Below are 14,876 nucleotides of genomic sequence, written 5' to 3'. Positions count from 1 at the left end.
CGCACGGTTATGTTATTTCTATTTGGACATTGTATTGGGCGTGCCAGACTCTTTGGGCACCGTCCATTAGCTTTATTCCTATTTTTGTAAAAACAAACTCAAAAGCTAAAAGCTTGATATACTTTTGTAAATTGGGCTATTATTGAGCATGAAGATGAAATATACATAAAATACATGCTTTGTGAAGCGCTCACACAAGGCATGGGGAGAGATTGCACCCAATTGGTCTCTTGCTCTTGTCGTTCATGCTTTTTACCTTGTAACTTGTGCAAAAAGTAGAGTTCATTGTTCTTGGGGACCTTCCGGCATTCACTACGCGAGCATACAACGTCCGATCTGCGCACCAATTAATGAAAAAAACTATGAATAGTAACTGAGAGTGTTACACATAGCAAGTACTCATATTGGATATTACTTGAAAAAGAGAGGACACTCGGATATGTATTTAGCAAGTATGTCATGAAGAAGAGAGGACACTCCGATATGTATTTAGAAGAATATGAGTATTTAAATACACTCGGATATGAATATGTATTTAAGTACTCATATTCATGACATATTTAGAAGAAAACTCAAGTTGGGCTTGTGACATTTGCAAACCCAATTAGGGTATATCTTTGCATAAAAATGTTTACAAATGAAAAGTTCATCTTTGTACTTCTATAAACATTCAATAACGTGAAGAGACTAGCATGAAAATTGTCTTCATGATGGTCTTTCTCGCTTGCATACAATGGCATCTTGCAAGGAATTATCAAGTTACATAATCTTACATTCATCTAAGGATTGGTTCTTGATGGGTAAATGGAGCTAAGTGGTGGTGTTGTTAGTGATTGTGCTCTCCTTCATATGTGACAATGAGCATCCTAGGATTACCCTTAGCACGCTCCACATGTTTCTTGGCTGGGCAACCCCTTACTCCACTACACTTGTAGTAACCCCTGTGATAAAGACACAATAGTACATTGATGCATTAGAGAAGAGAAAAACATTGTCAATAAAAGTACATAAAGATTGTTTGCATAATCAAGAATTGGTGTCATGCAAAATGAAAAAGGTCATGAGGACAATAACATAATAATACTTGTATTTGAATTTAGAGAGATGACTAAGTTCAAATGTGTGTATGTGCAACAAGCACATATAGATTGTTTACATAATCAAGAAATTGTGTCATGCAACGTACAAAAGGTCACGAAGAGAAAAACATAATGAGACTTGTATTTGAATTTAGAGAGATAACTGAGTTGAAATATGTACGTGTGCAGCTTGGTTTATAACATAAGTAAGTTGTAGTATATAGGTGAACAAGGTTATGTATGGCCTGCATAAGATGCAGTACATACTGGGCACGGTTATTAGAATTAACAACAAATAAAAATGTGAAGATGGGCAATACACGGTGCGTAGATATATTGAATCAGACGAGTTTATACATGCATGTGATATAAGTGTACGCTGATTAAAGTAATGACTCGTGAGATTTGTGTGTATGCTGAAACTAATGACTAATGAGATTTGTGGTCGTGTCGAATTTTGAAATGAACCTATGGATTGATGTGAGAAGTGTACCATATGCTCATGCAAAATACACGTTATGCATGAGCATATTGTACGGTGCGTAGATGTATAGAATCAGACGAAATTATAAATGCGTGCGATATGCGTATATACGTATGCGCTGATTAAAGTCATGACTAGTGAGATTTGTAGTGATGTGGGATTTTGCAAAGAACCTATCGATCGATGTGAGAAGTATGTACCTTGGGTAAGGGGACCCTTTGATAGGTTTCTGTCCATACTTTCTCCAAGAGTACTCGTCTGCAGGTATGTCGGCAATTTTGTCACTTATTGCAGGGACCATCTTTACGGTCTTATTTTTGTGCTTCCTGCAATATAGAGAAGGGATTGATTCTACATATATCGAATAAGCCCAAATCGAGCTTTATCAAATCCATCAATTCGTGATGCAAAACCAGAACTGATTTGTTAATGGAAATACAGGACAGCTTACCTTCGCTTTGAGCTGCAATTGCAATTTTCCTTGCTGTGATCTGAATCAGATAGTTTTCTCTTCAGAGGAGAGGCCACTAGGCTTAGATCCAGGGGCGACATGTCCAAGCTGATGCACGGTTTAAGGTTGTCTGCAGTAGTATTTGTTAATGATATTGTACTGCCAGCCGAAGATTTCTGAGGGATTTGATCAGAACTGCTGTTGGAGGCCATGCGGTTTATCATATCCAGGGCTCTAATTTGATGATACTGTTCATGAGGGGTTGATATTGGATAAGCACCGGTAAGATCGTCGATTATAGAGTACTGGCCATGGCTGCTATGGGTGGCGCCGGCTTGATATAGCGATAGGGAAGTATTCTGATTGACACATAGGCCGTTTTCAAGCAGAGAGAAATTATTGAAAGGGGAGCAGGAGATGGTTCCTTCTGCGGCAGATAATGGAGGAGACAAGAATTCGGGTGTGTTAGTGATACTGCTGCAGACCTTGTCTAGCAAGGCAGTACCGGACTGGGGCGATGGACCGGCGGCGCATGAGGAGGTTGTGATAATATTGTGCGGCGTGAAGTCGTCCATGGAGGCTGTCTGGTTGAGGTCAAGCGAGGGAAGCGAGAGATGGAGGTCGTTACGCGGCGAGCCGCAGCTGGAGGCTGGCGTGCCATCCACATGGCGGTCGTCAGCAACAGCTGGAAACATAATGGCTGGATTAATACGATTACACTCGACCAGATGCGGATCTCGCTCATTGTTGATGCTGCAATAGTATTTCATAGCGGTGTTGCTGGTCTGACAAATCGAACTCGAAGGGGAGGGAGAGACGGAAGACGAATTATTGCTTGAAGAAGGAGATGCGTCTTCTCGAGCTCGCGCTCTGCGCACTCGGGCATGGCCGAACGTCGTCGACCTAGTACCTGCAGCGGGGCGGCCGGAGGAAGAGCTGGTCGACGAGGAGGAGAGGAGGGAGAGGAGGTCCTGGAAGCGGGAGATGGTCTGGACGGCGAGCTCAGCGTGAGGCGACGGGCCGGTAGGGAAGAGCAGGGTCTGCACGAAGCGATGGAGGCTGGCGAGGCCTGCGGAAACGGCGGACTGGATGTGGAGGTCGGCGTCGGGGGACGCCATAGCCAGCTATCTGGTAGCAGAGGCAGGAAGAAGAAGAGCAGCAGCAGGAAGAAGAAGAAGACGCGATCACAGAACCGGAGAACGCAGACTCTATAGAGAGAGACACCCTGACTCCCGAGTCCTGAGACTCTACATGAGACTATCATTGAGAGAGAGAGAGAGAGAGACTCAGAACTTCAGAAGTGTGCGTGTGTGACAGATCTCGGCGGCCCCTCCTCTCCTTGCCGACCAGTCAACTTTCAAGTTTCAACCCCCTTCCCTTCCAAGTTCCAACTTCCCAGCAAGCACCTCTTTTGCGCGCAGCCCCAGACTCCCAGTCATCTAATTAATACGCAGTCCAATTCCCTCAAAGTCAGCACTCGATAAACCTTCCCAATGATTATAAACCTCGTCCATGATCCAGTTTTTGGCCCAATCGATCAACCGCCTCTTGACATCATCACATATGAAAGCCTCCATGAGTCGCCCCCGTAGAGCTCCCAAGTTGCAAAAGCTGTGAATCAAAGTCCGAAAGGCTCTAAGAGTTGGGTCGCGCCAGCTCTTAGGGTGTGCTAACAAAAACATAAGAGGGTGGATGGATTCCCTATGGTCACGTGCTAGGGAGAAAGGGAGAAACTCAAAGGAAAAATTATTGGCATTAATGGCTCATTGAAGGCCCTTCTGAATTTGCTAGGCTCTTTCTCATTGGTGGATAGGCTATAGCTGCTTGGCAATTGTGCCAATGCACACATGACCAATAGGAATCCTTCTTAGAATTAACACCTACTATCCCTTCATTAGCAGGACACTTTTCGCAAGGGTTTGTGGGGGTAGTTGAGTGGGAAATATCTCTTTCATGCCAAAAAGATGTAGCATGGCTTTGTACCATAAACCTTAGTTTTTTAGCAAATAGCTTATACATCCAATGTTTGGACTCAAATGATTTGAGGATAGGTAAATAGTCATCTACTAAGAGACTAATACATTCAAGAAAGGTTTCCCAACTCCTCTTCCAAAAACTAAATCATTTCTTCTAGCCTAAACAAACTTAAGGGCAACTACACTAATGAGGCCTATCAACTTCTAGCTAAACTCATCTAAAGTACCCTCTTGATCACCAAAAGAAGCCACGTTTATGCCAAAATTCTTCCCTTAGATTTGCCTCTTTGAGCCACTTCTTGATTCTTCTTCAAATAGGGGCCATATGTAAGAAATCCCAAAATTAATGCATTTTAGCTTATTTGATCCTCTTGCAAAAGGGGCAAAGAGGGGTTATAGGCATGTTCTTTGCTTGGGATGAGTGCAAAGGTATCTTCTTAATCTCAAGTCTCCACCTGAAGACATTAAGCTTGTTTTTCTAGATAAAGGGGCAAGATCAAGGCTTACTAAGGCCTTGCTAGATTAAAGGCCCCCTTTAGCCTAAGGTTGATTAAGTACACCTTAGTCACTTGAACCAGTATACTCTCCTTCTACTTCAGAGAGGCCTCCAAGTTGAGTGGGAATATTTTCTTTAGATGTAACTAGGTTGTTGAGATAGTGCCTCCATCAAGCAACTTCTAGTATATGTGGCTACTTTGAGATCCCATCTTCTTCATGTGGCCCATCACCTAGTGGCAAGTGCAGTCCTTGGAACACATAGTTATAAGGGGATTGAGGTATCTCTTCCACTTGAAATTGGGGCTACTAAGGGATCCCTAGCATCATTCCAAGTTATGTGAATAGCTCTCAAAACACCAACATCATTTTACAAAATATATAGATTTAGTCGAAACTGAGAAGGGCCACTAATGTTTTTAGTTGAGACGACCACTTTGAGGAAAACTAGAACCAGAATATGGTCAAACGTTGTGATGTCATGCAAGCCTTGGTAGATAAGTTGACCACCAATCCATGAACCTCCCTAAGAGAAGTAGAATCTATCAATTCTGGTTACTTGCCATGTTGAGCCCAAATTCTTAGTATGCCACATAAACAAGTGATTAAGACTATCACAGGGCATTGATAAGGCAAAGTCCTTTAAGTTGTAAGATGTGGCAAAGTCATCCCACAACTCCCACTCATCTAAAACCATTCATTTTCCCCCATGAGATCAGTCCTCTTCTCTACATGTGATGTTCCAATCCTAGACCATTATTGCAATCTTATTACCCACTTGGGATTTAAGAAATTCTCACTACTTGGCTCTAACCATGGCTAAGATATTAGATGCATATATGGAAGCTACCAATATCGGCTCTCCCCCTAGCATAATTGTGACAGCAATACAACTATCGTTGCATGCAGGTTAGACCTTCTAATGCTTCCAAAATAGACTTGCTTATACAAATAAGAACCAAAACCTCACAAATTCTTAGAGAAGAAATTAAACTTGGGTGACTATCCACCCTTTTCAATAAAATGCATCTAAGACATCCAATAGCTCATGACTATCAATAGGAGCAAAGTAGTTCTATCAACCAAGGGAGTTCCATCAAGTTTCTTAAGAGAGATCTTACTTGATTGGTTGGTACTACCTCCCTTTAAGCTATAGCCTTTTAGATTATGGTTCTCCTTGGCCCTTCCTTTGTCAAATAGTTTTGACTTCCAATGAGGCAACTTTGCATTTTGAGTTGCACACGTTTGCTTAACATTTCTTGGTCATAGGTTGCTTGATGGGTTGCACTTGAGCAACTCCATTCTACTTAGGCTTGTTTATCTTAACTCTCTACATGATCATATATTGGAGAGCTTCGCATTGAGCCATCTCCTCATCTTTCTTCTTTTTCGCCACTTTTGTAGTATTATCTATTCAATCTTTGTTAGTGCATGAGGAAGTAAAGTAGTCACTTCCTTCACAATGGTAGCAAACATCAAGGAAGGGGGAGAATCACACACTAAGCATTATTTCAAATCCTCTTATGTCCTTGAGTTGCTTGAACATTGGGGATTCATTCTAGTAGTCCCAAAGGATGTAGAGCCATCTCTTACTCTTGAGGAGTCCTTGAGGAGTGGCCATAGCCAGTGCATATAATACCTTACTAAGGGTGGTAGCAATGTTAGCAATTTCTTTACCCAACCAAGGAGGTAAGTTAATACCTTACCAAGGGTGGTAGCAATCTTGGCAATCTCTTCATCCAACCAGGGAGGTAAGTTAGTGAAGATAATCCATGCTAGACATTCATGGAGGGGAATACCATCCTGAGTGAAAGAAGAACACAATGCAAAGGTATAGACCATGTTACCCTTGTAGCCAACTACCGATGCCAAGAGCTAATGGAGCTTAGCCTTGGATGCCACAAGCACTAAGCAAAAGCCTTTGTCAAAAAATCTATATTGAGTGAGCCTTTATCTTGATAAGTGGCTTTGAACCATCTATGGAACTTCTCTTCCACAGGTGGGCCACTACCAAATACAGGCCACATATCGATGTTTAAAGCGAAATATTCATTAAAAAATTTTCTCTCTTTGTCACTAAAAGTGTCAATATAGATGTCTCTACAAATCAATCACTGTCTGCATTGCTATCTACATCGCCATTCAACGTAGATAGCGATGTAAATAGTGATAATTTGCAATGCATATACCGACTCAAATAGTGACACATGCAGTAAATTAGTGATGGTTACAAAGAAAAACATTTGGTGGCAGGGAAGTACCCCTAGCACCATATGCTAAATAACATTTTGCAAAGCAATTACATATATTGAATATGCAACCATCATCAAGGCAGGTGTAAAAACTACATAAAATTACAAGACATATAACTTATAAAATAAGTACAAGACTAATGACTCACAAATATCGCTTGTGTGACCATGCCAGATGGTAGATTTTATATTGTACATCGAAACAATTAGGTTAATTGATGCTCATAAAATCTAGATATAACAATAAAGAAAGCATACAATCACCTTTAGACTACATCCCCTCGAGAATTTTCACTCCTCCATAGAGACCTATACCCCTTCATGGTGTGAAGCTGTAGTCAAAGCTTTATGCAACCATGGCATAGACATAAACTACGACATCACCTACATGCCCTCGGGATATCGAACCGGTCCATGGTGTGTATTGCATTGAAATTCTAATCACACTTTCTCTCACTCTCTTTTGGCTTGCTCATATGTACTAAGCCACTTCTCCATGGATGCATCATACAATATACAAAAATGATTCACTTTCTTCTTCACGGTTCCATTTATCCCTTTTTATATTCAATTTCCATCCATAGCATGCTCCTAGCTGAATCTATCATTGGTAGCCACTCTGAAGTATGCACTAATTTCTTCGACACAAGCCAACCTTCAACCATGCTACTTTCTAGTTGGGCTAGTTTTTATCACATAAATCCCTTCAGGGTTTTCATGAAGCGCTCTAAGAAGAACATCCATCGTGTATGGACGAGTCTCGCAATCTCCACTTCATCGATGATATGTACCAAGAGGTGAGTTTATATTATGAGTATGCTCATGGGCAGATACTTCTCAAAGAGATAGGCCATCTCCACCATTTATAGCCTTGCAGATTGAATAGAGGATGACTTGATCTCCTTTTGTGAGATCCATTACACTAAATTCATCAACTTATAAACCACCAAGCGTATTTCTTGAGCAAGATGTCCCGCAATCGTTATTGCTAGTATGAATTGTCAGAAAGTTAAAATTTTATGAAAATCGAACCGACGCAAAATAGCAAAATATTGAGGTTACTTACTATCAAGACTGGGACAAACCTAATATATCGTATGTCAATAATGAGATTTACATCTTGATATTTGATCATCTTTTAAAAAATTTGACCTCAGTGAATACATCATAGCCTTTGGGATGCAAATAGACTTGATAATTTTCTTCACCATACGCTCTTCTTTAGTGGACAAGACCCAAGGAGCATAAGGTAGTTACAAGTGACTGTTAAAGCTCTACTGAGTGTGGCTAAAGTGTCTTTATCTTGCCTACCTCTTTCAAATCCATTCATGCCCCTATAGTGTCTCTTTTTCCTATGATATGGTCCCACAATAAGTTGTCCATATTCTTAAAAATATGCATGGGATCCAACAAATAGTTGATTTTTAAGTAGGTCCAATACGACAACTCATAGAAAACTGAGAATCATCACATTTCTCTTGGATGTGACTCCTCATGGATCATTTTTAACTCATACTAGCTTTGGGCATTCATTTGTATTGGAGGTAGTCAAAGAAAACCTTCCCTCAATTCATGATCCTCTAACAAGAAAGCAGCATGTCCTTGATATACCATCTTCTTCATGATCCGTGACCTTTGAAAGTCTAATTGTGGCCCATACAATGGATATGTATGATAACCTAAGGTACCCATACCTATCATAATATCCCTATCTAGTTAACACAAACTTGAATGAGCCATGCTAGATATGAACAACGAGAATGAAAGCCCACTTACGTGAGCACTCCCCAAATCTTAGAAAGTCATACATGGTTCACATGAGAATGGCTCGTATATTAGCGAATTGCCGACCATCATGCTTGCTCATGTCTTCCATAATAACCCCCTATACTCACAAAATCTTGAGCTCATCAACTAATGGATGGAGATAGACGTCCATATTTTTGATTTTGTAGTACCTAGGAATGAGCAAGCTAAGGATCAGGTGTTCTTTCTTCATAGAAATCCATGGTAGGATGCTATCGTTTACAAGGATTACAGGCTAAACAATGTAAGAAGTTGAGCAGAGGATTGAATGGATTCACAATATCCATAGCAAGACCGAGCCCAAGATTCTTTGGCTCTTGTGTAAAGCCTAAAAGGATGGAATCAATGTGGCTCCATACATGTTCATCTGCTAATATTCATTGGAGTCCATCTATGGATCTATTTTGTGCATGCTACGTTGTCAAGGTCACCGTGCTTGATGTACAAAATGTGTGATATATACATGGTATAAGTGGAATGCATTGAAAGAACCTTCTGATGGATAATTTGCCCTTGCAAGCCTTGTTGATACCTACGAGCACCACACTTCAGACATGTCTCCATAGTTCCATAGTCTTCTCAATGTCAAGATTGTGGGAGAGAAGGAAGGAGTCTCACTTGTAGCTTTCTTGCTTGCACAATGGGGGAATACACACAAAGGTGGAGGCTGAAAACAGTTTTCCTCTTCTTAGTTGTGTAAGCCAAAAGGAACTCTAGTACATAGAAATAGAAGAACCCTATATATGGGTCTCAAACCAAACTCAACTAACTAAGGTGGCATACTAACTGAGCCACGAACTAGAGTAGATAAGGATAGCTGTCATCTAGCTATTATTCATGGGCGGTGTACCAACCGCATCTGCAACTAACAAGTTGGTGACATAAATGCACAACGGTCACCCTGGCATATCATGAGTGGAGCTCGATATCTCAACACTCCCCCTCGAGCTCAATCCCAATTACTGCACACCAAGCAGGTCTCTGAACTTGCACAGCTTCTCTGCGCCCAATGCCTTCGTGAATATGACAGCTACCTGATCCTCTGTGCTGACATAAACTAGATCAATAAGACCTAGTAAAACTCTCTCTCGCACATAGTGATAATGCACCTCAATGTCCTTTGTTCTAACATGATAGACTGGGTTATTTGCCAAGTGTATACTACTCATTTTGTCACAATAAATGACAACTGGCCCATCTGTAGGCTGATGCATATCATAAAGTAGCTTATGCAACTAAGCTACCTCACATGCAGCCATTGCTGCACCCCTGTACTCAGCCTCTGTGCTCGACAAGGCAATTGTAGGCAATTGCTGCACCCCTGTACTCAGCCTCTGTACTCAGCCTCTGTGCTCGACAAGACAAGAAAAGAAGTTGGCATTACTATGATGATGGTACCACAATGACCCTCAGAAGAATGAGTTTTGATATCTTTAGAACCGAATACCTTCCCCTATGTAGCAGACTGAAAGCTAAATTCAGAGACATTGAAAAATAGGAAGTAGAACAAATGTTGGCAAGAGAGTCCTCCAAAGACTAAAGCCCCCTCTGATTTTGTTTTGTTGAGTATAGACAAATTGGGTGGAGCAAAAGCAAAGGACATACTTGAAGTAAAGACTGAAATGAATTGACAGTAGTGAGCTCTAAAGGGACACTATAGTGGTCCTGGTGACCTTTCATACTAGACATACCTCTTGAGAAGGGATATCCATGACCTAATAGGGGTTATGAATGATTATTATTGATGATGTCATTGTACTATTGAGAGAGGGAATGTATGAGAGAGAGCGAGCGAGTGAGTGAGAGATAGCCAATTTTTATGCTAAACAATGTATCTATGAGTGAGAGAAACCTATGGAACCATGAATAATATGTGATATATTTCTATTCAAAGTGGTGTATTCTCTTTTTCTTTTTTGTGTATCAAAGAAATCTATGAAGAATATGAAGATCATGATGGATTTTGTTAAAGATAAAGTCGTGGGAGAATTGTTTCTATGAAGCTGCGTGGAGATTTCTTGTTTTCCTTAGGTTCTTTTCCTTGTTATGGGCATATCAAATATAAAAAAGATAGTTGTTGATGATAAAAGATAGAAATTCTTGAAGTAGAATCCCTATTTCCTTAGTGTTCCTCTTGGGGCTCCATGTTTTTTGTGCACAGCCAAGGAAAACTACCATCAATAAGCATCAGAAGAGGTTAAAAATGAAGGAAATGGCATTGCCAAGAGGAGAAGAATTCAATGAGTGCTTGCAAAGTTCCTTCTACCACTAAATAATTGGATATTTTCATTGCCAAAGCCACTTTCTACAGGAGGTTCATCCCACAATGGCGGAAACATATTACGATCATGATGCAGGCTCTATGTGGTGGACTATTTCCTTTCCTTGTTGAAGCGACATAGATATGCATCTTGTTTGGGAATAAACTGAAGTGCAAAAATAGAGAGAATGATTATCCATGGGAGATTTGGCATTCATTGAGAAGTTCCAAACATCATCAAGTGGAAGATCATGAAGAAACTTCAAGAGTCATGGTCAATGGAAGTTCATGAAAACAAGAAAGAAAAGAGTTGAAATTTGTTCGTGGATGCTCAACATCAAGAAGTTGGCATTACTATGATGATGGTACCACAATGATCCTCAGAAGAATGAGTTTTGATATCTTTAGAACCGAATACCTTCCCCTATGTAGCAGACTGAAAGCTAAATTCAGAGACATTGAAAAATAGGAAGTAGAACAAATGTTCTCAAGAGAGTCCTCCAAAGACGAAAGCCCCCTCTGATTTTGTTTTGTTGAGTATAGACAAATTGGGTGGAGCAAAAGCAAAGGACATACTTGAAGTAAAGACTGAAATGAATTGACAGTAGTGAGCTCTAAAGGGACACTATAGTGGTCCTGGTGACCTTTCATACTAGACATACCTCTTGAGAAGGGATATCCATGACCTAATAGGGGTTATGAATGATTATTATTAATGATGTCATTGTACTATTGAGAGAGGGAATGTATGAGAGAGAGCGAGCGAGTGAGTGAGAGATAGCCAATTTTTATGCTAAACAATGTATGTATGAGTGAGAGAAACCTATGGAACCATGAATAATATGTGATATATTTCTATTCAAAGTGGTGTATTCTCTTTTTCTTTTTTGTGTATCAAAGAAATCTATGAAGAATATGAAGATCATGATGGATTTTGTTAAAGATAAAGTCGTGGGAGAATTGTTTCTATGAAGCTGCGTGGAGATTTCTTGTTTTCCTTAGGTTCTTTTCCTTGTTGTGGTCATATCAAATATAAAAAAGATAGTTGTTGATGATAAAAGATAGAAATTCTTAAAGTAGAATCCCGATTTCCTTAGTGTTCCTCTTGGGGCTCCATGTTTTTTGTGCACGGCCAAGAAAAACTACCATCAATAAGCATCAGAAGAGGTTAAAAATGAAGGAAATGGCATTGCCAAGAGGAGAAGAATTCAATGAGTGCTTGCAAAGTTCCTTCTACCACTAAATAATTGGATATTTTCATTGCCAAAGCCACTTCTACAGGAGGTTCATCCCACAATGGCGGAAACCTATTACGATCATGATGCAGGCTCTATGTGGTGGACTATTTCCTTTCCTTGTTGAAGCGACATAGATATGCATCTTGTTTGGGAATAAACTGAAGTGCAGAAATAGAGAGAATGATTATCCATGGAAGATTTGGCATTCATTGAGAAGTTCCAAACATCATCAAGTGGAAGATCATGAAGAAACTTCAAGAGTCATGGTCAATGGAAGTTCATGAAAACAAGAAAGAAAAGAGTTGAAATTTGTTCGTGGATGCTCAACATCAAGATACATGGGATGCATGGTGCACTAACAATCTCTTGTTTGTCCAATTAGAAAACCACTGAAAGTTGGTGGATAGAGTGTTCTTCACAACATACACTATTAAAACCATCAGAAGTTGGCATTACTATGATGATGGTACCACAATGATCCTCAGAAGAATGAGTTTTGATATCTTTAGAACCGAATACCTTCCCCTATGTAGCAGACTGAAAGCTAAAATCAGAGACATTGAAAAATAGGAAGTAGAACAAATGTTGGCAAGAGAGTCCTCCAAAGACTAAAGCCCCCTCTGATTTTGTTTTGTTGAGTATAGACAAATTGGGTGGAGCAAAAGCAAAGGACATACTTGAAGTAAAGACTGAAATGAATTGACAGTAGTGAGCTCTAAAGGGACACTATAGTGGTCCTGGTGACCTTTCATACTAGACATACCTCTTGAGAAGGGATATCCATGACGTAATAGGGGTTATGAATGATTATTATTGATGATGTCATTGTACTATTGAGAGAGGGAATGTATGAGAGAGAGCGAGCGAGTGAGTGAGAGATAGCCAATTTTTATGCTAAACAATGTATCTATGAGTGAGAGAAACCTATGGAACCATGAATAATATGTGATATATTTCTATTCAAAGTGGTGTATTCTCTTTTTCTTTTTTGTGTATCAAAGAAATCTATGAAGAATATGAAGATCATGATGGATTTTGTTAAAGATAAAGTCGTGGGAGAATTGTTTCTATGAAGCTGCGTGGAGATTTCTTGTTTTCCTTAGGTTCTTTTCCTTGTTGTGGTCATATCAAATATAAAAAAGATAGTTGTTGATGATAAAAGATAGAAATTCTTGAAGTAGAATCCCTATTTCCTTAGTGTTCCTCTTGGGGCTCCATGTTTTTTGTGCACGGCCAAGGAAAACTACCATCAATAAGCATCAGAAGAGGTTAAAAATGAAGGAAATGGCATTGCCAAGAGGAGAAGAATTCAATGAGTGCTTGCAAAGTTCCTTCTACCACTAAATAATTGGATATTTTCATTGCCAAAGCCACTTTCTACAGGAGGTTCATCCCACAATGGCGGAAACATATTACGATCATGATGCAGGCTCTATGTGGTGGACTATTTCCTTTCCTTGTTGAAGCGACATAGATATGCATCTTGTTTGGGAATAAACTGAAGTGCAGAAATAGAGAGAATGATTATCCATGGGAGATTTGGCATTCATTGAGAAGTTCCAAACATCATCAAGTGGAAGATCATGAAGAAACTTCAAGAGTCATGGTCAATGGAAGTTCATGAAAACAAGAAAGAAAAGAGTTGAAATTTGTTCGTGGATGCTCAACATCAAGATACATGGGATGCATGGTGCACTAACAATCTCTTGTTTATCCAATTAGAAAACCACTGAAAGTTGGTGGATAGAGTGTTCTTCACAACATACACTATTAAAACCATCAGAAGTTGGCATTACTATGATGATGGTACCACAATGATCCTCAGAAGAATGAGTTTTGATATCTTTAGAACCAAATACCTTCCCCTATGTAGCAGACTGAAAGCTAAATTCAGAGACATTGAAAAATAGGAAGTAGAACAAATGTTGGCAAGAGAGTCCTCCAAAGACTAAAGCCCCCTCTGATTTTGTTTTGTTGAGTATAGACAAATTGGGTGGAGCAAAAGCAAAGGACATAACATAAAGTCTATTATTCTCTTATAGAACCCCCACATAGGCAGAAACAGAGTCCGAAGAGGATAAAGATGACAATAAAGGAGAATATTATGAAAGCAAGTTAGAAGAATCTATCCTACTCGTAGAAGACAGAGATGAGGATGAAGTTTCAGAAGTTTCAGAAGCCTTAGAAGCAGAAGATCCCATGATGTTCGACAAAATGACTCTTGTACCCTTTGGATTGGTTAATGAGTCATGTCATATGCAAAACATCCATAAGAAATGGATTAAGAAGAATAAGTCTTCTTTCAGCAATGGTTCTTGCTGCCCTAATCCATCTTTCTCACAAGAAGATGCTGATGATGTACCTTGCCAACAACCACTAGTTTGACAATTCAAACAAAACTCAGAATGTTCCTATAATGTGACGTTCTTGGATGCATCCTCAAAATATGAGCCCTTGAGCCAAGAAGTAGCTCATTCTAAACCAAATTCAAAACCACTCTAATACCCTTTCATCTTCCCAAGGAGTAGTAGCAAGCAATTATGCATGGACTGACGTGGAATTTTCATGTTGAATCATCATGATTTTATGTACTTTTGATGGTACTTGGTGGACAGCATTTCAAAAGAAGAACTATCAGTCTTGCATGACCTACTGAAGGAGAACTTGGACGTGTTTGCATGGTAGTACAAAGATCTAAAGGGGATTGATCCCAAAGTATGTCAACATCACATTGACCTAGAGCCTGATGCCAAACCTGTGAGGCAAAGACAAACGCGCATGAATCCAAATTACTTTACCCTAGAGAAAATCAAACTATGGAAGCTCCTTGAAGCT

General features: G+C 39.9%; 1 protein-coding gene across 2 annotated transcripts; it reads right to left on the bottom strand.

Annotated features, from left to right (window-relative positions):
* Positions 1 to 251: 251 nt before the first annotated feature.
* Positions 252 to 3,394, bottom strand: LOC148037224 (uncharacterized). Of its 2 annotated transcripts, XR_015690782.1 has the most exons (4): positions 2,015 to 3,394; positions 1,764 to 1,889; positions 774 to 941; positions 252 to 336 (listed from the first exon to the last, which is right to left on the bottom strand). XR_015690782.1 is itself a non-coding variant. In XM_087677266.1 (3 exons), exons 1-3 carry the CDS (start codon positions 3,130 to 3,132, stop codon positions 827 to 829), a joined length of 1,359 nt encoding a protein of 452 aa, XP_087533392.1. In that variant the 5' UTR covers positions 3,133 to 3,394; the 3' UTR covers positions 560 to 826. The 2 variants fall into 2 exon arrangements, 1 of the variants encoding a protein (XP_087533392.1); XM_087677266.1 differs by lacking the exon at positions 252 to 336 and having other exon boundaries at positions 560 to 941.
* Positions 3,395 to 14,876: the final 11,482 nt, after the last annotated feature.

Source organism: Lygodium microphyllum, chromosome 4 (genome assembly GCF_053477565.2).
Source record: "Lygodium microphyllum isolate KBCC chromosome 4, Lygodium_microphyllum_v1.1.10, whole genome shotgun sequence".
Lineage (NCBI taxonomy): Eukaryota > Viridiplantae > Streptophyta > Polypodiopsida > Schizaeales > Lygodiaceae > Lygodium > Lygodium microphyllum.
This window is presented reverse-complemented; position numbering and strand designations above follow the sequence as displayed.